The sequence below is a fragment of the Myotis brandtii genome, unplaced genomic scaffold (assembly GCF_000412655.1).
Source record: "Myotis brandtii unplaced genomic scaffold, ASM41265v1 scaffold529, whole genome shotgun sequence".
NCBI classification, from domain to species: domain Eukaryota; kingdom Metazoa; phylum Chordata; class Mammalia; order Chiroptera; family Vespertilionidae; genus Myotis; species Myotis brandtii.
Window position 1 is genome coordinate 1,537,317 of NW_005369934.1, and position 25,210 is coordinate 1,562,526.

Consider the following 25,210-nt stretch of genomic DNA (forward strand, 5'->3'; position numbering starts at 1 on the left):
CCTCATAGGTTGGACAGTCTGTTCAATGCTTCTATGTCTCTGGTTCTATTTTTGTTCACCAGTTTATGTTGTTCATTATATGTTCTTTCAAATTAGTGTTTTGATTCCTTCAGATAAATTTCCAGAAGCAGAATTGCTGGGTCATAAGGCAGTTCCATTTGTAATTTTTTGAGGTAACTCCATACTGCTTTCCACAATGGCTGCACCAATGTATTCTCACCAACGGTGCATGAGGGTCCCCTTTTGTCATATAATTGCCAGCACTGGCAGTTTGTTGCTTTATTAATGACTAGAGGCCCGGTGCACAAAATTAGTACATGGGGGAGGGGTGTGTGTGTGTCCCTCAGCCCAGCCTGCACCCTCTCCAAGCTGGGAATCCTCTCTCACAATCTAGGACTGCTGGCTCCCAACTGCTCACCTGCCTGCCTGATCACCCCCTAACCACTCCCCTGCCAGCCTGATAGATGCCTAACTGCTTCCCTGCTGGCCTGGTCACCCTTAACTTCCCTCCCCCGCCAGCCTGGTTTCCCCCAACTACCTTCCCCTGCAGGCTTGGTCACCCCCAACTGCCCTCCTCTGCCAGCCCAGTTACCCATAACTGCCCTCCCCTGCAGGCCTGATCGTCCCTAACTGCCCTCCCCTGCTGGCCATCTTGTGGTGGCCATTTTGTGTCCACATGGGGGCAGCCATCTTGTGTGTTAAAGTGATGGTCAATTTGTATATTACCTCTTTATTATATAGGACTAGTGGCCCGGTGCATGAAATTCATGTGTGTGTGTGGGGGGTATTCCTCAGCCCGGCCTGCACCCTCTCCAATCTGGGACCCCTTGGGGAATGTTTTCAGGCTGGCCACACCCTCTTCAGTGTGGGGGTTCCTACTGGAGTGCCTGGCCAGCCTGGGTAAGGGGCTAAGGGCCATTTTCAGGCTGGCCATGCCTGCCCCCAACTGACTCCCACTGACGGCCTGCTCGCCCCCAACTGCCCCCCCACCGCCAGCCTGATCACACCCAATGTCCCCCCCCGCAACAGCCTGATCACCCACAACTGCCATCTCCTCTTGGCCTCTAACCACCTCTACCTCGGCCCCGCCACCATGGCTTTGTCTAGAAGAACGTCTGGAAGGTCTCCTGGAAGGATTCCTAGTCTAATTAGCATATTACCCTTTTATTAGTATAGATAGAGGCCTGGTGCATAGGTGGGGGCCGGCTGGTTTGCCTTGAAGGGTATCCCGGATCAGAGTGGGGGTCCCCACTGGGGATGATGCCAGCCTGGGCGTGGGGCTGGGAAAGTTTGCAGGCCAGCCACGCCCCCATGGGGTGAGGGTTTCCACTGCGGGGGGCATGGCCAGTCTGGGTGAGGGGCTGAGGGCTGTATTCAAGCTTACCACACCCCCTTCAGGGTGGGGGTCCCTGCTGGGGTGCCTGGCCAGCCTGGGTAAGGAGATGAGGGCCGTTTTCAGGCTGGCCATGCCTGCCAGCGGGGTCTCTCACCCTGATGGTTGCCTGGCCAGCCTGGGTGAGGGGCTTAGGGCCATTTACAGGCCCCTCCCTCGGAGGCTGGCCTGGTCGACCCAAGCCTCCCACAAGCTCAGGCCAGCTCTGTGGCCGCCGCACACAGGCCCCTCCTTCGGCAGCCAGCCCAGGCTGGTGGGAAGCCTGCCTTTCTTCATTGCCGGGGGCAACCCAAGCCTCCCACTGGCTCCGTGGCCGCTGCCATCTTTGTCCCGCTAATTTGCATATTCCCTCTTGATTGGCTGTGGGGTGTCGTGGAGGTATGGTCAATTTACATATTTATCTATTATTAGTGTAGATAGCCATTCTGACAGGTATGAGGAGATAGTTCATTCTGGTTTTAATGTTCATTTCTCTGATGATTAGTGATGTTGAGCATCTTTTCAGATCTCTATGTATATCGTCTTTGGAGAAGTATCTATTCAGATTATCTGCTCATTTTTAATTGAATTGTTATTTTGGTGTTGAGTTGTATGAGCTCTTTATAAATTTTGAATATAAACCCCTTATCAGATGTATCATTGGCAAATATCTCCCCACATTCAGTAGATTGTATTTTTGTTTTGTTGATAGTTTTCTTTGCTATAGAAAATCTTTTTAGTTTGTTGTAGTCCCATTTGTTTCTATTTTATTTATTTTTCCCTTGCCAGAGGGGATGTATCAGAAAAACAATTACTAAGAGAAATGTCAGAGATTTTACTTTCTGTTTTTTTCTAGTTTTATGGTTTTGAGTCTGACATTTATCTTTAATCCATTTTGAGATTTTCCTTGTATGTGATATAAGAAGGTGATCTAGTTTCATTTTTTATATGTACCTGTACAATTTATCAAAAATCACTTATCAGACTATCTTTACCCAATATTTTGTCTTGCCTCCTTCGTTAAATATTAATTAAACATATGGTTATGGGTTCATTTATGGGCTCTCTATTCTGTTCCATTGATCTATATGTCTGCTTTTATGCCAGTGACATTCTGTTTTATTACTAGCCTTGCAGTATCTATACTAATAAAAGGGTAATATGCTAATTAGATCGGAAGACCTTCCAGGAGACCTTCCGGCCATCTTTCCAAACAAAGCCATGTGGTGGGGCTGAGGCAGAGGCAGTTAGGGCCGATCGGGCTGGCAGGAGAGGGCAGTTGGGGGTGATCAGGCCGGAAGGGGGGTTGGTTAGGGTTGATCAGGCTGGCAGGCAGAGTGGTTAGGGGTGATCAGGCAGGCAGGCAGCTGAGCAGATAGGAGCCAGCAGTCCCGGATTGCAAGAGGGATGTTCAACTGTTGGTTTAGGCCAGATCCCACAAGGATCAGACATCCCCTGAGGGGTCCCAGATTGGAGAAGATGCAGACTGGGCTGAGGGACACCCCCTCCCCACCCCCGCATGATCTTCATGCACTAGGCCACTAATAATTTGATATCAGGTAGCCTGATACCTTTAACTTTGCTCTTCTTTCTCAAGTTTGCTGTGACTATTTTAAGTCTTTTAAGGTTTCATATAAATCTTTGGATTATTTGTTCTAGTTCAGTGAAATACACCATTGGTATCTTTATAGGAATTGTGTTGAACCTAAAGATTGCTTAGGTAATATAGACATTTAAATGATGTTAATTTCTTCTAAGTATAAAAATGATATATGCTTCCATTTTTTTGTATCTTGTTTGATTTCTTTCTTCAAATATTACCATTTTCTGAGAACACGTTCTTTACCTCCTTTGTTAAATCTATTTCTATGTATTTCATATGATTATAAATGGATTTTTTTTTTTTTTAGTTTCCCTTGCTGATAGTTCTTTTTTTAAAAAAATATATTTTATTGATTTTTTACAGAGAGGAAGGGAGAGGGATAGAGAGCTAGAAACATCAATGAGAGAGAAACATTGATCAGCTGCCTCCTGCACCCCCCATACTGGGGATGTGCCCGCAACCAAGGTACATGCCCTTGACTGGAATCGAACCTGGGACCCTTCAGTCTTAGATCGGAAGACCTTCCAGGAGACCTTCCGGCCATCTTTCCAAACAAAGCCATGTGGTGGGGCTGAGGCAGAGGCAGTTAGGGCCGATCGGGCTGGCAGGAGAGGGCAGTTGGGGGTGATCAGGCCGGAAGGGGGGTTGGTTAGGGTTGATCAGGCTGGCAGGCAGAGTGGTTAGGGGTGATCAGGCAGGCAGGCAGCTGAGCAGATAGGAGCCAGCAGTCCCGGATTGCAAGAGGGATGTTCAACTGTTGGTTTAGGCCAGATCCCACAAGGATCAGACATCCCCTGAGGGGTCCCAGATTGGAGAAGATGCAGACTGGGCTGAGGGACACCCCCTCCCCACCCCCGCATGATCTTCATGCACTAGGCCACTAATAATTTGATATCAGGTAGCCTGATACCTTTAACTTTGCTCTTCTTTCTCAAGTTTGTTGTGACTATTTAAGTCTTTTAAGGTTTCATATAAATATTTGGATTATTTGTTCTAGTTCAGTGAAATACACCATTGGTATCTTTATAGGAATTGTGTTGAACCTAAAGATTGCTTAGGTAATATAGACATTTAAATGATGTTAATTTCTTCTTAGTATAAAAATGATATATGCTTTCATTTTTTTGCATCCTGTTTGATTTCTTTCTTCAAATATTACCATTTTCTTAGAACAGGTTCTTTACCTCCTTTGTTAAATCTATTTCTATGCATTTCTTTATTTTTTGATATAATTGTAAATGGAATATTTTTTTTAGTTTCCCTTGCTGATAGTTCTTTTTTTGTATACAAAAATATGATCCATTTCTGAATATTTCTTTTATATCCTGCTACATTTCTGAATTCATTGATCAGTTCTATTAGTTTTTTGGTAGAATCTTTAGGGTTTACTACATATAGTATCATGTCATCTGTAAATAATGGCAGTTTTACATCTTCTTTTCTAAATAGATGCCTTTTTCCCCCCTTTCTTCTTATCTGATTGCTGTGACTAGGATTTCTAGTACTATCGATATATATAAAAGCCAAGTGACTGGAATGACCAGAATGACCAGAATGACCGACTGGAATGACTGGAATGACCGGTCGCTATGACGCACACTGCAGCCGGACAACCAGCCCAATCGGGAGCAGGGCCAGCTGGCCAACCTCCCACAGCCCCGCCCCCTGGCCCTGATTGTCATGAATGGCTGGCTGGAACCCACCCATTCATGAATTAGTGCACTGGGCCTCTAGTGTTGAATAATAGTGATGTAAATGAATAATCTCTGTCTAGTTTCTACTCTTAAGGGAGACACTTGCAGTTTTCCCCCAATAAGTATAATGTTAGTTGTGGGTTTTTCAGATATTGCTTTTGATATGTTGCATGATGATCCCTCTATTCCCACTTTCTTGATAATTTCTATCATTAATGGGTGCTCAGTTTTGTCAAATTTTCTACAGCTATTGATATGATCATATCATTTTTATCTTTCATTTTTGTAAAGAGAGGAAGGAAGAGAGATAGAGAGATAGAAACATCAATGAGAGAGAAACATCATCAATTGGCTGCTTCCTGCATGCCCCTCCTGGGGATTGAGCCTGCAACCCGGGCATGTGCCCTGACCAGGAAGCAAACCAGCCACCAACCTCTTTGTTCATGGGTCAATTCTCAACCACTGAGACACACTAGTCAGACTCTTTCTTCTTCTTAAAGAAGTCCATTTAACATTTTTTTTGTAAAACTAGTTTGATGGTAATTAATTCCTTAGCTTTTTCTTGTCTGCAAACTTCATTATTTTTCCTTCAATTTTAAGTGGTCATCAGTTACACTAATCTTGATTGTAGGTCCTTACTTTTCTTCACTTTGAATATTTCATGCCAAACCCTTCCAGCCTAAAATGGTTCTGTTGAGAAATCAGCTTACAGTTTAATGGGAGCTCTTTTGTAGGTAAGTAACTGTTCTATTTCAGCTTTTAGGATTTTCTTTTTGTCTTAGACCGCTGCCATTTTAATTATAATTTGTTTTGGTGTGTGCCTCTTTGAGTTCATCTTGTTTAGGACTATCTTTGTTTCATGGGCTTGTGTGTCTTTTTTCTTCACCAGGTTAGAGAATCCATTTTTTTTCAATTCCTTCCTCTCTCGCTTTTCCTTTTGATACTCCTATGATGCAGATGTTGTTACTCATTATGGTGTCTCAGAGATCCCTTAAAATACCCTTATTTAAAAAAAATCTTTATTCTTTTTGCTGTTCTGATTCGGTGTTTTCTGCTGCCTTTTCTTACAAATTACTGATTCAATTACTAGCTTCAACTCATCTGCTGTTGATTATTTCAAGCATATGATTTATTTCAAATATTGTATTCTTCATTTCTGACTGATTCTTTTTTATGGTTTCTGTATCCCTTTTTATGTTTACTATCTCTTTAAATTTTCACTGAGTTCATCCATTCTTCCCCTAAGTCCCTTGAAAATCCTTATAATAATTTTTTAACTCTATCTGGCAGAGTACCTGCCTCATTTCATTTAGTTCATTTTCTGGCAATTTCTCCTCTTCTTTCATTTGGGGAATGCTTATTTGTCTCCCCATTTTGGCTGTCTCTATGTATTTGTTTGTGTATTAGGTAGATCTGCTATGTTTCCCAGTCTTGTTATGATGACCTTATATTGTAGGTATCCTGTGGGGATCATTTTCACAGTCTCCCTGGTCACCTGAGCTAGGTGCTTCAGAAATGTTTTTTGTGTGGGTTATGTGAGCCTGCTTGTGGTAGTTGTGCTTTGATTTTTGTTGGCCTGTTTGTGGATTGCCTTGAATCTTTGCTCACTGAAAGTGATGATTGACCTGGACCACAGTGCACAAGCTGCTTTGCAATGACTGATCCCGCAAAGTAAAATTAGCCCCTGCAGTGTCTGGTGCCTGCTGAGATTTTCCCTTGGGATGTGTCTCTTGTGGAGCTAATTGTGTCATGCTCTGATGTGGTCTGAATCCAACCACAAGGTAAATGTGTTGGTTCTGGAGCCTCTTGGGAGGGAATCTGGTGGAGGTCAGTGTCAGACACTGCCTGTGACTGGCTCTGGGCTACCTTTTATGAGCTCCAAAGTGATCCACAAATTTTGGCCACCTCTGCTAGGCCTGGGTGCACAATGGGAGGGGCCAAGATTCATACCATGGCTGACTGACATCAGCACTGAGTCCAGGTCAGGTTAGCAAAAGGCCCAAGGCACCCTGAAATCCACCTCTGTTTGCCAGACACCTGTTAGGCTCAGTCCTGAAAGAGCTTCTTGTGGTAAACAAATTCTATGAGGTAGTTTCTTAGTGAGTCACCAGGTAAGGGCCAGTGGTGTTTACCAGGTTGATACAGATTCAAACTTCATGCTAGTGCTGGGTCTAAGGCCATTCAGCAATTGTCCCAGAGTACACCATAGCCATCCGCCAGCTGCCAGAGGCCCAAGGATCTTTGTGGTAAGGCTGAGACTTAGGGAGTCTTCAGGGTGAGGCCAGCAGTATTTATCAGGCTAAAAACCACCAAGATTTGGCCATGGGGAGGAAGGGCTCTACATAGGAATGGTGGCACCCATTAGGTGGGCAAGAGAAAGAAGGCCCTCAACCTAGAGCCACACAATTCTGTCTCTGACAGTCCCAGAGTTTGCCCAGACCTCCTCAAGAGTCCTCCATGAGCGTCTTTACTGTGGGCCCAAACTGGTGCAGGGGTCCTCAAACTACGGCCCGTGGGCCACATGCGGCCTGCCGAAAACATTTGTTTTTTTTACTTCAAAATAATATATGTGCAGTGTGCATAGGAATTTGTTCATAGTTTTTTTTTTTTAACTATAGTCTGGCCCTCCAACGGTCTGAGGGACAGTGAACTGGCCCCCTGTTTAAAAAGTTTGAGGACCCCTGGTACAGCATGCAGACTCCCACACAGGGTCCAAGCTTGGAAGAAAGGAGCCACAGGGAGTCAGAAGGGTGAAGCCAAGTCAGTTTCCCGTGTGATGCCGTTTGATGCTCAACCCAGTAAAGATGATATCGCTGGGTGGTGTAGAGAGGGCCTCAGCCTAGGACCTTGGCTGCTGTTCCATTAACCTTCTTCATAAAGCCACACTACCCAGTCCCTCCCTGCATGATTCTAGTTTGCTTTGATCTGCTTTCCCTCCGTGATGTTCAGGATGAGTGGTCATGGGTGAGATTTTGTGTGCTGGCCCTTTAAGAGGGAGCCTGATTTTCTAGCAGAATCCTGTCGTTCCCTAGCAAACAAATCCTTGCTGATTTTCACAGTCAGATGTTACATGGGCTCCTCTTCTTCTCTGGTTCTGACTGAGGATCATGAATGAAGAATTCTTGCTCCTCAGGGCGGACCTTAGCAGCTGAACTATGCCTTCAGATTTCTAATGGCCCCATGTGGATGTCAGGCCTTTTTTTTTCAGTGTCCACCCTTCCAGTGAGTCTCGATGTGGCTTTTTCTATAAATCCTTGATTATAAGACAAAGGTTCAGCTAGTCTTTAGTTGGTTATGCAGGTTGATTGTTCCATAATTTAATTGTCCCATAATTTTGGTTTGGTCCTAGGAGGAGGTGAGTGTAACTTTCACCTACACTGCTGCCATCTTGGAAACTCCCTCAAGATATTTAGCTTTAATTTTAAAGGTTTTTGACTGAATTAATTTACATTATTTATCAATAGTTATATTATCTTAAATACACATTAAAATAAAACAGGCAGAAGTTTGAATAGTAGCACATATGTGCTCTAGAAATGTTCATTAGAATAAGACTAATAACCTTCTTGCATTTTGGAATTATACATGGAATATTTTACTATTGATTATCTATTTATTCATTTCTACTTTTAAAAACTACTGTTTACTACGAGGCACTAAGGATGCAAAATAAATGAGGGTATCTAGCTTCAGGGAACTTATACTTATTGTGACTTAATTGTACGTGAGCCTTCAAAAAATGTCAAAGAATGAATCGAACTGGGAAACAACTAGAACTGGGGAAAAAACTTTTTTTAATATCTCAGAAAAACTATATTAATAACTGAGCTTTCTATTCTTCCTTTTTTTCTTTTTCTTTTCCCATTTGATTTGTTAGAGGGAGCCATGGTTCTATGATCTCCCAGGTTTAATTTCCCAATATACATTCCTGATGGATATTAGTGATTTCAGGTCACTGCTTTTTAGATATTAAGTCCCTAGCCTCCAGCTATAAAAGAGTAATGCTTAATATCTTATTATTTGAATTCCAAATGATAAAGATTTTTATTATGTGTACAAGTTTTATGTTAATCTGGAAGAGGTAAAAAACATAAGAATCTGGTATATTGTTTAATGAAATATAAAACAACCACAAAACAAGATTCATTGAAATCCAAAACTGAATATATATCTCTACATGTATATTTACTTAAACTTTTCAATAGTTGGTCTATAAGGAATCCCCCCTCCCAAATGTAGAACTAGATTCTCTAGTCACTCTATGAAGATCATAAAAATGTATGTAGAACGAAAATCATCTGTACAGTAAATATTAGAACTAACCCAGTACAATTTATCTTACAACCATGTTCTTCCAAAGTTCATTTCCTTGTGTGAGAGTTATTTCTAAAGGAAAAAGACAAATCCCAAAGGATATGCATATGCCAGCCAATTCTAGGCAGAACCCAGAAATGATCTTATTATATGTCTTATGAAATATGTGTTCTAAAAAATAAGAATGAATAATTAACATATATCAGTCTTCTCAGTTTTTCTTAGTAAATGTTTTTATTGATAGGCACACAACGTACTTTTTAAAAAGTAATAAGTTCATACATTATAAGAGAAATTAATGTGATCTTTGTGAGCTTTTAGGTGATATCAGCCAAAAGAAATTGCATGGCTTGGAAGGGTTGAAACTCTGGAGTAGTCTAAGGGGAATGATCACATTGATTACAGACAAATTTTATTAGTCATTATACTTCAAAATATGTATTTAGAAGTCTCTTCCATCATTGATGTTCTTTAAATCATAATTTAAAACAATGTTATAGTTTTAATCAGCGTGTGTTCTCTTTGAATTTGACTTGTGTACAGGTTTTCACAAACTGCCATCATTCACATTCTGGTTATCTTTAAAAGCTAAGATGTATCCTATGTTTTGCAATATTCCAATATTCTTTGATTGGTGCTAGGAATCCATGTAACAATGCAGAACCTGTGCATTCTTTAGAGTCAGACACTATGACTAGCTGTGTGCTCTCAGTTCTTAATCTTTCTCGTCAACATTTCTACACCTTGAAGAATTGTTTTGATGCTTACACTTTTTGTTGTTGTTATTAATTCTCACCAGGGAATATTTTTCCATTGATTTTTAGAGAAAGTGGAAGGGAGGGGGAGAGACAGAAAGAGGGAAACATCAGTGTGTCGAGGATCGAGCCTGCAGCTAAGGTATGTGTCCTAGACCAGAACTGAACTCAGCACCCTTCATTTCGCAGGCTGATGCTCTATCCACTGAGATAAACCGACTAGGGCTGATACTTACATTTTTAAAGTTCCAAACCCAAGGGCAGTGTGGCGGTTCAGGAGATGGTGGATGTTGTCATCTTTTGGTGTTTCCTTCTCCTAAGCTTGTCCTCCTGTGACATTAAGGAACATTTCATTAATTCAAAGAAGACCCCAGAAATCATAGCTACCACAAAATAAGTCCTTGAGAGGATCCTTAGATTCAGGATTTGGGGGTTGGAACTAGGAGTAGCTTTGTGACTAAAAGCCTCTGAGACAATGAAATACAAAAATAAAAAGCGGCATTTTATAATATGGGTCTTTCCAGGATAAAATCCAAATTTGTACTCATGGCACATAGGACCCTTCTACACTTAATTCTTGTCTCCTGACCCACACTTATGATAGTGCTCTGTGTTTAGTTGGTTTCAGCCATATGATTCTCACAGTGGCCATGTTTTCTCTTTTAATCTTTTCTTTACCAACTACCCATTCATTCTCCATTTGTCTGCATAATTTCAACTCACTCTTACAAATTCATTTCATGTTTCTTCTCTAGGGCGCTTTCCCTGGTGGTTCTCTGTGAGGAACTGGGTGCCTATTCTCTGGGTTTTTATAGTAACACATGTTATCATATGGATAAAAATTGAACTTATCAGAGGATTTTCACAGTACAACCTACACTTTAATTATTCATTGCCTTGTTTTTCTTATCTCCTGTACCTTTTAGGAGCTCCAAGTTGAGGGGAAGATGAAAAAAAGTAAGCACATAATTATAATATTATGTAGAAAGAGCAACAGGTATGTGTAGATAGGGACCGAGATATGCTGTTCTTATCAGAAGAATCAATAAGACTTAGAGCAGTGGTTCTCAACCTTGGCTGCACATTGGAATCACCTGGGAAACTTTTTAAAATCCTGATTTCTGGGCCTCATCCTCCAGAAATTCTGTTTCTTTGTTACTAATGTTGTGGCCCCACCCCATAACAAAGAAACAGAATTTTTGGAGGGTGAGGCCCAGAAATCAGGATTTTAAAAAGATTCCCAGGTGATTCTAATGTGCAGCCAAGGTTGAAAACCACTGACTTAGAGGAAAATGGCTAGTGGGATACTGAGCAAGCTGAGATAGCATAAACCAAGAATAGAGATGGGAAACAGCATGAGGTGAGTAGAAAGTGAGAAGCAGATTATGCAGATGGTGGTAAAAAGAGAGGCCAGAGAAGCAGGCAATAGACAAATCACAGAAAGGCTGGTACTCTCTGTTAGACAATATCACATCCTTTAAGGGTTTAAATGTGGGGGCTGTACTGACATAATCAGGTTTGGCTTTAATATTACTCTGTCAGCTATGTAGGAGAAGAAGCCTGAGTTGAGAAGTTATTTCTGTAGTGCAGGGAGAGAAGATGCGGCCCTCTATTTGAACATGTTAGGACTGAAGTAGCTGTGAGACCACCATGTGGAGATGCTGGTGACAGCTAGATATTCAAGTTTGCCTTGAGGAGAAATTATATAGACTGAAGCAAGAGATTTGAGAGTTGTCAGCATGCAGGTGATACTTGAAAACTTACATGAGAGAGTTCCTGAAGAGCATGAATCTACTGAGAAGAGTGGTGAACCGGGATAGGATTGAGGATATCACCAACATTTAAGGGTGCTCAAAGGAGAGGGGCCATCAAGATAATGTAAAAAGATAAGCAGTGTGGTGTCACTGGAGCTATATGTATATATGCTTATTTCTCATCTTATTCCACATCTTCATCTAAGCAGCAGGTGGATAAAATTTCACCACAACGCTCGTGGTACTCACCTTAAATACATCATCAAAGTTTTTCTGGGGCTCTCACTACTTCCAGATAATGCTATCACTATTCCCTGGCAAAAAATTCCCATTAATTAAGACAACATTTTAATATCTCCTCTCTTTTCTCAAATCTCCATGATTCCTTGTCCATGCTCATTTTTTTTTCAGTTAATTTCTCTTTCACAACATATTTCAGAAAGAAAATATATGCAATCAGATTAGAATGTACTCATTAGCTTTTATCATTATTGCAGGAATTTTTGTAGGACAGCACTGGTCTAGAGGATTTTACAATGTAATTTTCTTGTCTATTTTTCAACTTTGTCTGAAACCTCTCTTGCCCTTGCTCATTCCATTTCCTTCCCATTGGTCCTCTCACTCTCAAATACCCTGAGCTTGCTCCTAACTTAGGGTCTTGGTATCTTTTGATTCCTTTCCAAAGTCTACCCTTCCCAGTGTTATTCATGCCTCTGTTCAAATGTCAATAAATTCTTCTCTGACCATTTTCTAAAACAACACTTTTCCCCATCAAGCTCTATTGACTTCCTGCTTTCATTTCTTTAGGATACTGTTATTGAGCTGTTTATTGTGTGTTTCCTTAATAGAGCTTGAGCTCCATGAGAGCACAGCCTTTGTGCCATGTGTTTCTAGACTTCCAGTATTTACAACAAGGTATTGCCATAAATATTGCTCAATGGCGTGCTGCTGAGGAAGCTGGAGAGCCTTGTGCTGCCGCAGCTGTGCTCACCAGCCATTAGCTGGTGCCCATTGGTCAGCTGAGCAGGGCTCCCACTGTGGGAGCGCACTAACCACCAGGGGGCAGCTCCTGTATTGAGCATCTGCCTCCTGGTGGTCAGTGCGCATCACAGCGACCTGTCAACCATTTGTTAGGTCATTCGGTTGCTTAGGCTTTTGTATATATAGATTTTGCACCTACTTTTGACTGGCAGTTTTGTAAGTGTATTTTTCTCTAGTTCTCATACAAATAGGCAACACCTCTGGGGCAGTCTACTGTGTGCTCTTAGACACTGTACAGCTCCTTTGCTGTGTGGTCTCAATAGAAATGGGATGTTGGTTAGCTAACATTTATCCCAGACCACTGCACATAGGCTTAACTAAGACTCATGGTGTAACTTCTGTTTGTGGGAAACTTGGAAGCTGCTAACTTGTAGCTTGGATTACTTGTGGCCGTTCTTCAAATTAATCTATTGAATGAAATAGTTCAAGATTTTCACAGATCTTTTTAGCCCACGTATTTCCGATCAAGAAATGAATTGAGTAGATTCATGAATTGAGCGACTGGACTCAGAATAATTAAACAGAAGTTACATTCATTTTTTATTTGATAAATAAGTTTAACCACCTATAAATTAATTCTTACTGCAACAAGTATGTAAACAGCAAGTATGTCAAAAAGCAAGAAACATTTAAGCAAATTAATTGTGCTTTCATCAACAACTTACCCTTCCAGTTTTCCAATCTCCTTAGTGTGAATGGTATTTTCCCCTTCCCTATTTGGTAGTCATCTTCTCACATGATGATATCCTAGAGCTCATTACAACCAATTTCTCTATCCCATAACATTTTTATTTTAAACTTTTTGGCCATCACATTCTATCTTTTCCTCGTCTTCTTTCTTCACCAATTGTTGAAGCTGTGGGACTCCATATCAATGGACTCTATCACTGTTTTCAATAGCTATTACTTCCAACTCACAACATTTTTAACCTTTCTTCCTTAACCTGCCTAGAGTCTTTGGTCAAGCACCATAATCAATACTCTTGCAAATGCTCTTAACATGTTATCAGTTTCCTTTATGTTATTCTCCTGACAAAACCCCAACCCTAGTTAAGCTTATTTCTCATCTTATTTCACATCTTCACCTAAGCAGCAGGTGGATAAAATTTCATCACAATGCTCGTGATACTCACCTCAAATACATTATCAAAGTTTTGCTGGGGCTCTCACTACTTCCAGATAATGCTATCACTATTCCCTGGCAAAAATTCCCATTAATTAAGACAACATTTTAATATCTCCTCTCTTTTCTCAAATCTCCATGATTCCTTGTCCATGCTCATTTTTTTTCAGCAAATTTCTCTTTCACAACATATTTCAGAAAGAAAATATATGCAATCAGATTAGAATGTACTCATTAGCTTTTATCATCAGTCCTACTAAACCATTTGTATATGCTTTCATTTTTTGTGCCATCCCTTCTATAAAAATAGAATAATTGTCCTAGATCATACTCTAAAACCAGCTCTACTACTTGTGTCCTACCCCCCACTCATTCTTAAGAAAAGCAGTTTCCTTCTCTAAATAGCAACTCCTTCTCATATCATCAGTCTATTCTGATCTAATGGGTTATACATATTAGCATCACACTATTCTTTAATAAGGCTCTCTAAAAATAAAAACGAATGAACCAACTCCCTTTGGATACATTTTCTCTCTGCTTACACCATTGCATGACCCCCATTTTCCAAAAAAAACTTACTGCTTTCATTTTTCACCCTGCCTCCATTTCTTCACCATTCATTCTCTACTCTCTGATAGAGCCATTGTCCTCACACTTCTAAAAGGAATCTTAAAACCAACCAATGTAAAAACAAAACAAAAACAAACAACCAAAAAACAATAAATGCAGAAGCCAACAATAAATTCTCCATTCTCAGCTGACTTGGCTTCTCAGTGGCATTTGCCATGTTTGACCACTGTCTCCTTCTCCAAGTACTACCAGGGATTCTGTGGCACCATATTTTCTGGGTTTACACCACCTTGCTGGTTCTTTCTCTAAGATTTGTCTAAGAGGATACGCTCAAACTAACAGACCCTCTTTTCTCATATATCTATACATCCCTATAAGTAATCTCAACCCATGGCAAGCCTAGATTTCTCCCTTAGATGCTAGACTGATATATCCTACTATTTACTTGACATCCTTGGTGTTTCTAAGTACAGCAAACTTAATATGACTGAAAAGAAGCTTTTTGTCTCCCCCAATCTGCTTTTAGCTCATTTTGAAACCCCCAAGTAATTTCCCCTCTCTTCTCTCTTACTCCCCCACTTCCACATCTATCAATATGCCCTTCTAAACAGCATCCAAAACTGCCTGAATTGCACGACTTCTTATCAGCTCCTCTACTAAAACACTTTCCAGGCTACCATCATGTCTAACCTGAACTTCAGAAACAGACTCCAACCTCACTTCCCTGCTGATTCTTGCCCCTTATAACTCTTCTTTACACAGTAATCAGAACGATCCTCACAAAGCAAAAATTAGATCCTGTTTCTCTTTGCGTAATATTCTATTAACTTCCTGAAATCTTCAGAATATAATACAGACACTTTACTAGAGTCAGCACTTCCCTTTAACTTTGGGTTCTGGCCTTGATAGCCTTCTTTCTGCTCCTTGAACAGGGCAGCATATTATCATCTTAGGATCCCTGAACTTCCTTTACTTGGCTTGGAATGTTTTTGTTCTAGATCTTTGATTGGAAGCCTTCTTTTGTTTCAGACATTTAGTCAATATCACCTTGTCAGAGAATCCTTCCACATCACCCTTGCTAAGAAACACCATCCCATCACTCCCTAAACCAATATCTCATTTTCATTCCCTCTTTCATTTATGATTTGAGTAATAAAATGTATCCTATTTATTATTTTACTAGAGGCCCGATGCACGAAATTTGTGTAAGAGTAGGCCTTCTTTCACCCGGCTGCCGGCACCAGCTTCCCTCTGGCACCTGGGACCCGGGCTCCCCTCACAGCCCCGGCTTTGTCTGGAAGGTCATCCAGTCTAATTAGCATATCATGCTTTTATTATTATAGATGTACTTATCCCTAGATAATAAACTCCTTGAAAATAGTGTTTTTATCTGTCTTGTTCACTGCTGTTTCTGGAGCCTAGGACAGTGACCTGTTCATTATTTTATTTTCAGTAGCCTGCACAATGCCTAGCACATCATAGGTACTAAGTAAATACATATTAAATACATACTATAAAATTTACACAGGGTATTGAAAACATTTTTCCTATTATACAGTACTAATTAGAATTTTTTTAATGGAAAAAAAGCAGTAGCAGTAAGGATAACAACAATTACAACAGCTACTATGCCTTGGGAACTTATGTGACAAAGACAGGGCAAAACGGTGAAAAATTGCACTTAATCAACACAACAAACATACGCAATAGAGACTATTATTACCTATTACCGGTTTATAGATGAGGAAAGAGGTTTAGAGAAGTTCAGCCAGTCACTCAAATCCATACTGATAGTGAACCACAGGGAAGGGGTTTGAATCCAGTCCTGTATGATTCCAAATGCAACAAACCTACCCAATCAGCTGTGCCTGCAGCTTCAGAGGAAGTGTAGAACCTTGATATTTGAAGGGACATTCGCCTGATCTGATCCTCTGCCACACGCCGGCTGAGTGCTTGTTGAGCCTCTGAGTTTAGATACGTTTCCCTGTAATTTCCACCCATTGGTCTAGTTTCACCCCTTCCTTTCAAGTGACATGGTTGTGCATAGTAAGTAATTTCTTTTATCATATACAGGTATTTCTCAGTCAGGTGTCTGTCAATGCTGGTGGCATTTGGCAATCTCAGTAAACTGTCATAGTTCAAGATGATTCCAGAGGGGAGGGCTGAGTAAATATTAACAACCCTCTGTGCTTGGTTGGAACTTGAAAGGACTGGTAACATCAACAGTCTAGACCAGATTAATCTTAAAGTCCAAGGAAGAGCCAAAGTTCACCGTAGTGCAGACATTTCTGCACAGCGCTTCTGGTGATTGTGTGTAAGTTTAAGGAAAAGAAAATGATGAAGGAGAAAGAGAAAACCATTGCTATTGTGAAGGTTATAGACACTTCAAAGTTGAAACTGGTGAGCAAGTACATTTTGGCATTCTTTCAATGTTTGGAGATGAAACTACCTGAAATACTAAACTTAAACTTTATAAACTAATAGTCTGTGAAATAAGGAATGTATCAATCGAGCTTTGAAATGTATAATATATAATCCACTGAATTAACAAGCTTGTTTACGGACAAGATAGTTTTTAGTGCTCAGAATGCAGTAAGCTTTTTTTTTAGTAAAACAAAATTGTGAAAAATAAAATAATGTTTTATTGTGACTGTTATCAAAAAGTGGAATTCCACTAATTATTTATTGCTGTGTTTACATTAAATTAATGACTTTTTTATTCACGTAGAACTACATAAATTATATGTATATAAAGTGTATGATACAAACGTATTTACAAGTCACCATTCTCAGCCTTGTACTTTATCTTTTCTATTTGAATTATAAGCCAAACAAGTACAAGGGATCTCCCACTCCTGCTCCACATGTTATTTTCATTTACTCAGAATAGAATAATAATAATAACAATAACACAGTGGGACTTTTCAATGTTTGTCACTCAAACTTCATAGCTCTACTTTAGCAAGTAAAGTTAGAGGGAGATCAACTTTGTGTGTCTTAAAACTGAAAAAAAAAAAATAGTTGAATACATTTGAATGAATAAATACCCGTAAGGACAGAAAATAATATTTAAATGCCAGCTTTTCAAGTATGCATACCTTGTGTGTATAAGCTCCTCCACAGTGCTCCCTCTTTATGCCTGAAGTTTACCTTTATTTCTGGTCTACAGTTATTTTGTCTAATAGTCTCATGCTCACTTTGACCATTTTAGGTTCACAATGAATGTCTTCACAGAAAGGCAAAATAGAGAATTCAAAGAAATCAAAATTTCCTGTTTCCCATAAAGTTCACACTAAATATATAATATAGACATAGATATATAGATATCATGCATATGCATACATATATAAGGGTTCAGGATTTTTACTTTTTTTACTATTTATATTGAAAAAATATCTTGAAATTATATATACATACTTTAACATATAAGAAAGATATGTATATATAAGAAAATAATTTTCCTTATATGTATCTTTCCTTATATGTTAAAGTGTGTATACATCTTCTTATATCTTTCCTTATAATGAGATTATCTGGAGATACGGTAGTTATATCACACGCATTCACAAATATAGAATATGCATGATACATATGTATATATTATATCTATATGCATATGTACAAACATGTATCTCAAAAAAATTCTCTGGGTTTCAGATAAATAGTCAATTTTCAGAAATATGGTGAGTATAGACTATGGTGCCCTCTCTCTTGCTGAGTGACATACATGAATAAGGGTCGAACGATATATAAATTAAAATTTTAAATCATGGCTGGGTTAATTAGTCTTATAAGGGTTTAGTGGAGAAAAATAAAGCAGATTGTCATGAGGAAGTGTGCTAGAGATGATTTGGACCTTAAATTGAGGTTAGAACATGGGTTGGGGTTGGATTTTGATACTTAATGAAGGAATGAGGACTTTGTGGTGCAGAAAACAGCAATTGGAAAGAATAAAACTGAGAAAATATGGCCCCGTGGATACCAACTTTTCTGAGCATTCAAAACAGTTCTCGCCATTAAAAATGTTACGTCAAGGACCCTTTCTATAATAGGGTCGGTAGTATAGAATCCAGCCTTTGTGTCAGACAGACCTAGGTTTAAATCCCAATTCCCCCATTTATGATTATTTTTAAAATGTATCTTTATTGTTGAAAGTATTACAGATGTCCCCTTTGTTGTGTTTTTTTTCCCCCATTGAACCTCTCCACCCCACTCTCGCCCCTCCCAGGCCTTCACCACTCTATTTACGAATATAACTTCCCCCGTTAATCAATCCCCCCTCCCCCCTCACACAGCTTTCCCTCTGAAATTCATCAGTCAGCTCCATGCTTCTGTCTCTGGATATATTTAATTCATCAGTTTGTTTTGTTCATTAGATTCCACATATGAGTGAGATCATGTGATACTTATTTTTCTCTGACTGGCTTATTTTGCTTAGCATAATGCTCTCCAGGTTCATCCACGCTTTTGCAAATGGTCAGAGTTCTTTCTTTTTTACAGCCATGTAGTATTTCATTGTGTAAATGCACCACAGCTTTTTTAATCCACTCAACTACTGATGGGCACTTGGGCTATTTCCAAATCCTAGCCTTTGTAAAATGTGCTGCTATGAACATAGGGTGAATATATTTTTTCTGTTTGGTGTTTCAGGATTCTTAGGATATATTCCTAGAAGTGGGATCACTGGGTCAAATGAGAGTTCCATCCTGAATTTTTTTTTGAGGAAACAGTGGCTGCCAACTTCCACCAAGCGCCTTATTTATATATCTGTATGGCCTTGAGATAATTACTTAGGTTTTTTTTGAGTTTTAATTATTTTATATTTAAAATAGTAATTATGATACCTCATAGAGCTATTATAAAGATTATTAGAGATGTTATTAGTTATTATTATAAAGCATGCTTAGCTTAATAGCTGGCAAAAATAAATACTCAACTATCTATGACAAAGTATATCCAACTTCCACCAAGCCCCTTATTTATATAACTGTATGGCCTTGAGATAATTACTTAGTTTTTTTTAGAGTTTTAATTATTTTATATTTAAAATAGTAATTATGATACCTCATAGAGCTATTATAAAGATTATTAGAGATGTTATTAGTTATTATTATAAAGCATGCTTAGCTTAATAGCTGGCAAAAATAAATACTCAACTATCTATGACAAAGTATATCTCTTATGATGTTTATATTTTATTCTATTTTTAAAATATTCTATGTATGAATTCATAGATTTTTTGTGTGGAAATACTGTTCCCTCACCCTCTCCCTCCCACTGGAGTCTGAAATCTTTTGTTGGAAGCCATGACTTAGGGTACGTGTATGTGGTGATGAGAAATCTTAAAAAAACTTGACAATAGTGTTAAATAATGTTGACTAGATATGTAGGGCCAATATGATTTTGAAAGCTAGATAAAAGAGTTTGAGTTTAATATATGAGTTAAAGGGGAGATATTTTATACTTTAGATTTTGAGCCAGAATCAATCAGAGGAAGTTGTATATTTTAAACAGAAGTTGGTCTTAGAGGAGTAGTTGGGAATTGAGAGGATTGGAGGGATACTAGATAAAGGGACATAATTTATGCTTGCGGCCCTGCAGATCATGAGGTACAAGAACAGAGAAAACAATTTAAAATTATAAATTATCCTATATAATAAAAGCCCAGCGACCAAACGGTGGAATGACCAGAACAACCGGTCGACCAGTCACTATGACATGCACTGACCACCAGGGGGCAGATGCCCAACGCAGGAGCTTCCCCCTGGTGGTCAGTGCGCTCTCACAGGGGGAGTACTGCTCTGCTGACTGGGATGAGCAAGGCTCCCACAGCAAGCCGATCCCCGCTGGCCATGCTCCCCACCAGTGCACAATCCTGTGCACCGGGCCTCTAGTTTAAAAAACAAAAAAAAAAACATGCAAACGTGGGTAATAGATCAAATATAGTGTATAGAAAGGAAAAAGAAAAAAACAGTTGGGAAAAGATGTGGAATTTTAGGTCAGATTACTTATGTTATCCTTCAGTATGTTTGGCCCAATAAGAGTAAATGGATATAAGAACATTTTCATTAGATGTCTCTATAATAATTCCAGATGTAAATTTTATTTTTTTCATATGTAAGCATTGATTTTAAACATAGGCAAAGTTAAAGTTTGCTAGGATTATGAAAAATTGTCTTCTCAAAAACTAAGAGTTTTATTAAAAATGGGGTTGAATTCTATCAGATACTTTTTCTGAATTTACTGAGATGATCACAGATTTATTTTTATCTTTGAACATCCTAAAATGTATTTATGGGAAACACAACTTGATTATAGAAACTTATCCTGTTAAATTTTCTTGGATTCATATAGCTACTAAAATTTTGCTTAAGATTTATAGTCATAAGTGAAAAGTGCCTATAATTTTTCTTTTCATAATGTCTTTGTATGATTTAAGTCTCGTTGAATTGGGACATATTCCCTCTTGTCTCTGTTGTCTGGAAATGTTTGTAAAAAATTGGGATTTTTTTTTTCTTGAAAATGTAACACTTTTGCCCATAAAACCATCATGTCCAGATTTTTTATGTACAATATGTTCAAAGTTTATTTTGATAGCTTTAATAATCAAAAGACTGTTCAAGCTATTAATTTGTTCTTCAGTCAGTCCCACTAAATAATACTTTTTAAAATTTATCTTTAGTGTTGAAAGTAGTACAAATGTCTTTTTTTTTCCTCCCATTGACCCCCTCCATCCTGCACCCACCCCTCTCAGGCCTTCACCACACTATTGTCTGTGTCCATAGGCTATGCATAGATGCATATAAGTTATTTTTCAAGAAAAATTATGCACTTTGTCTAAGCATTCACAAGCACTGGCAAATTATCGTGGGTAATATCTCTTATTACCTTTTAAATTATGGTAAAAATGTACATAAAATTTTCTGTTATATACAGCTTAAAGTGTATAATTCAGTGGCATTAAGTAAGTTGAAAATGCTGTGCAACCATCAACACTACTTCCAGAGTCTTTTCATCATCCCCAAACAGAAACTGCATCCATTAAGTAATAGCCACCCATGTACCCCTGCCCCTCAGCCTCTAGTAAGTTCTACTTCCTGTCTGTATGATTTTGCCTAATTTGATGCCTTTTATGAGTGGAATCATATAATATTTGCTTTTTTTTCTGTCTGGCCTATTTTACTTAGCATAATGTTTAAAGATTCATCCATGTCGTAACATGATCGGGATTTTATTTCTTTTTAAGGCTTTATAATATTCTGTTATAATATATACACATCTTATTTATCCATTCATCTATTAATGGGCATTTAGGTTATTTCTATCCTTTGTCTACTATGAATAGTGTTAGTATAAACATTGGTGTGTAAGTATCTGTTTAGGTCTCTGCTTTTATTTTTTTGGTATACTAGTATTCATAGAGGTGGAATTGCTGTAATTCTACATTGAACTTTTTGAGAAAAGGTCATTGTTGTCCACAATGGCTACGTCATTTCACTCCCAGGGGTGATGCACCAGGGTTCCAATTTCTCCACATTGTCACCACTTGTTATTTTTCTTTCATTTGATAAGTCATCTTAATGAGTGTGAAGTGGTATCTCATAATTTTTAAAATGACTTTTTTTTAATTTAAATTTTTTATTGCTGACACTCTGGGAGATGTCCTCTATTATCATGACCTTTGCCCTCCTCTACTCAGTCCTCACCCCTGTCCCTGGGCCCTCACCATACTATTGTCTGTGTTCATGGGCTATGCATATACTGTATGTTCTTTAGCAGCTGATCTCTTCACTTTCCTTTATCCATTCCCACCACCACCTTCCCCTATGACATTTGTCAGTTTATTCCTATGGTTCTAGTTTGTTTGTCAGTTTATATTCTTCATTAGGTTCCACATATTAGTGAGAACATATGGTATTTGTTTTTCTATGACTGGCTTATTTCATTTAGTATAATAATCTCCAGGTCCATCCATCCTTATGCAAAAGGTAAGAGCTCCTTTTTTTACAGCTGTATAGTATTCCAGTGTGTAAATATACCACAGCATTTTATTCACTTATTTACTGATGGGCACTTGGGCTGTTTCCAGATCTTGGCTATTGTAAATAAGTCTGCTATGAACATAGGAGTGCATACATTCTTTCTGATTGGTGTTTGAGGATCCTTAAGATATATATTTAGAAGTGGGATTGCTGGGTCAAATGGGAGTTCCATTTTTAATTTTTTGAGGAAACTCCATACTGTTTTCCACAGTGGCTGTACCAGTCTGCATTTCTATCAGCAGTGCACTAGGGTCCCAGTTTCTCCACTTCCCTGCCACCATTTGTTTGTTGATTTATTGATAGTTGCCATTCTGACCAGTTGTGAGGTGATATCTCATTGTAGTTTTAATTTGCATCTCTCTGATGATTAATGACCTTGAGCATTTTTCCATATGTGTATCGGCCATTTGTATGTCCTGCTTGGAGAGGTGTCTATTCAGGTTCTTTGCCCATTTTTATATTCGATTATCTGTCTTCCTTTTGTTGAGTTTTATAAGTTCTTTATATATTTTGGAGATTAACCCTGTATCAGATGAATCATTGGTGAATATGTTCCCTCATACACTGGGTTCTATTTTGGTTTTGTTGATGATTTAATTTGCTGTGTGAAGCTTTTTAGTTTGATGTAGTCTCCTTCGTTTATTTTTTTTCCTTGTCCTCAGAGACTTGTAGCAAAAAGATTACTACAAGAGATGTCTGAGATTTTACTGTCTATTGTTCTTCTAATATGGTTATGGTTTCATGGCTTACATTTAAGTCTTTCACCCATTTTGAGTTTATTCTTCTTTATGGTGTAAGTTGGGGATCCAGTTTCATTTTTTTTTTTTTTTGCATTTACCTGTCCAATTTTTCAACATCATTTATTAAAGAGACTATCTTGACTCCATTGTATGCTCTTGCCTCCTTTGTCAAATATTAATTGACTTATAAAGGCATGGGTTGATTTCTGGGCTATTTTGTTCCATTGGTCTATATGCCTCTTCTTGTTCCAGAACCAAGATGTTTTGATGACAGTTGCTTTGTAATATAGTTTGATATACGGTATTGTGATACCTCCAACTTTGTTCTTCTTTCTCAAGATCGCTGATATTATTCAGGGTCTTTTTGGTTCCACATAGTTTTTGGAATATTTGTTCTAGATCTGTGAAATATGCCATTAGTATTTTAATCGGAATTGCATTGAATATATAGATCGCTTTGAGTAGTATGGACATTTTAATGATGTTAATTTTGTACATCTTCCAACCCATGTACATGGTATACGCTTCCACTTGTTTGCATCTTCCTCAGTTTCTTTCTTCAGTGTCCTATATTTTCAGGTCTTTTACCCATTGGTTAAGTTTATTCCTAGGTATGTTATTTATTTGTTGTTATTGCAATGGAAATGGAATAGTTATCCAGCTGGCATGGCTCAGGGGTTGAGTGTTGACCTATGCACCAGGAGGTCATGGTTTGATTCCTGGTCAGGGCACATGCCTGGGTTGTGGGCTTGATCCCCAGTATGGGGCATGCTGGAGGCAGCCGGTCAATGATTCTTTCTCATTTTGATGTTAATATCTCTCTCTCCCTCTCCCTTACTCTCTGAAATCAATAATTAAAACATTAAAAAATTTTTTTAAAAGAAATGGGATTGTTTTCTTACTATATTTTCCTGTGAGTTTATTATCTATACTAATAAAAGGGTAATACGATAATTAGACCAGATAGACCAGATGTCTTCCGGACATCATTCTGGATGTCCTTCCTGACAAAGCTGGGACATGGCAGGCCTGCAAACCATCAGTGGCCCCTCGCCCAGGCCGGCCCAGCCCCACAGAAGGGACTCCCCCACCCCGATCAGGGACATGGCTGGTCTGCAAACCACCCATGGTCCCTCGCCCAGGTCGGCCCCATCCCCCAGCAGTGCCCCCCACCCAGATCGGGGGCATGGCCGGCCTGCAAACCCCATGGCCCCTCACCCTGACTAGTGCCGCCCCCAAGTGGGGACCCCTCACCCCGATCTGGGGCCCCCTTCAAGGCAGGCCAGTCGGCCCCCACCCCATGCACCAGGCCTCTATCCTATATAATAAAAGGGTAATATGCAAATTGACCCTAATGGCAGAACGACCGCTGGACCAGTCACTATGAGGCACACTGACCACCTCTTGGTCTCTTTCCCCAGCTGGCAGGCCCTGATCGCCTGATGGCCACCTGCAGCAGGGGTGGGGCTGGTGAGCGGGTGGGAACAGCCAACCTCTCGGTCCCTTCCCCCGGCCGTCAGGCACTGATCACCTGATGGCGAACGGAAAACTGGGGGTCGATGGTGGTGGGGGGTGGGACCGGTTGTGAGCAGCTGGGGAAGATGGCCCTGATCGCAGGCCTAGGGACCATACCCACACATGGATTTCATGGGCCGGGCCTCTAGTTGGTGTATAAAAATACCACCCATTTCTGGATATTAAGTTTGTATCCTGCTACTTTGCTGAATTCATTTATTAGATCTAGTAGTTTTTGGTGGAGTATTATGGTTTTCTATGTACAGTACCATGCCATCTGAAAAAAAATGACAGTTTTAGTCCCGCTTTTCTCATTTGGATGCCTTTTAATTTTTCTTCTTGTCTGATCATTGTGGCCAGGAATTCCAACACTACACTGAATAAGAGTGTTGAAAGTAGACATCCCTCTCTTGTTCCTAATTTTAAAGGAAACACTTTTAGCTTTTGCCCATTGAGTATGATATTGATTATAGGTTTTTTTATACATGAGAAGATGCTGGGTATGCTTTCAATATGTAAATATCAATTGAATCTATCTGATCCAGTGTGTTATTTAAGCTCACTGTTTTCTTCTTAATTTTTTGTCTGGAAGATTTATCCAGTTTTTATATTGGGGTGTTAAAGTCCCCTATTATGACACTATTGCTGCCAATCTCTCCCTTGAAGTCCACTAAGAGTTTATTTATA

The 25,210-nt window shown here is 39.3% G+C and overlaps 1 protein-coding gene across 3 annotated transcripts in view; it reads left to right on the forward strand.

The window, feature by feature from the left end:
• Positions 1–25,210, forward strand: part of TFEC (transcription factor EC) — an 82,131-nt gene that overhangs the window by 37,028 nt on the left and 19,893 nt on the right. Inside the window, exon 1 of one of the 3 annotated variants that reach the window (XM_005877711.2) lies at positions 16,489–16,626. The exons of the other annotated variants lie outside the window; for them this stretch is intronic. Within the exon in view, the coding sequence (XP_005877773.1) occupies positions 16,561–16,626 (66 nt within the window). The 5' untranslated portion in view covers positions 16,489–16,560. Of the gene's footprint in view, positions 1–16,488; positions 16,627–25,210 lie in introns of those variants that run through there. 3 annotated transcript variants of the gene reach the window in all.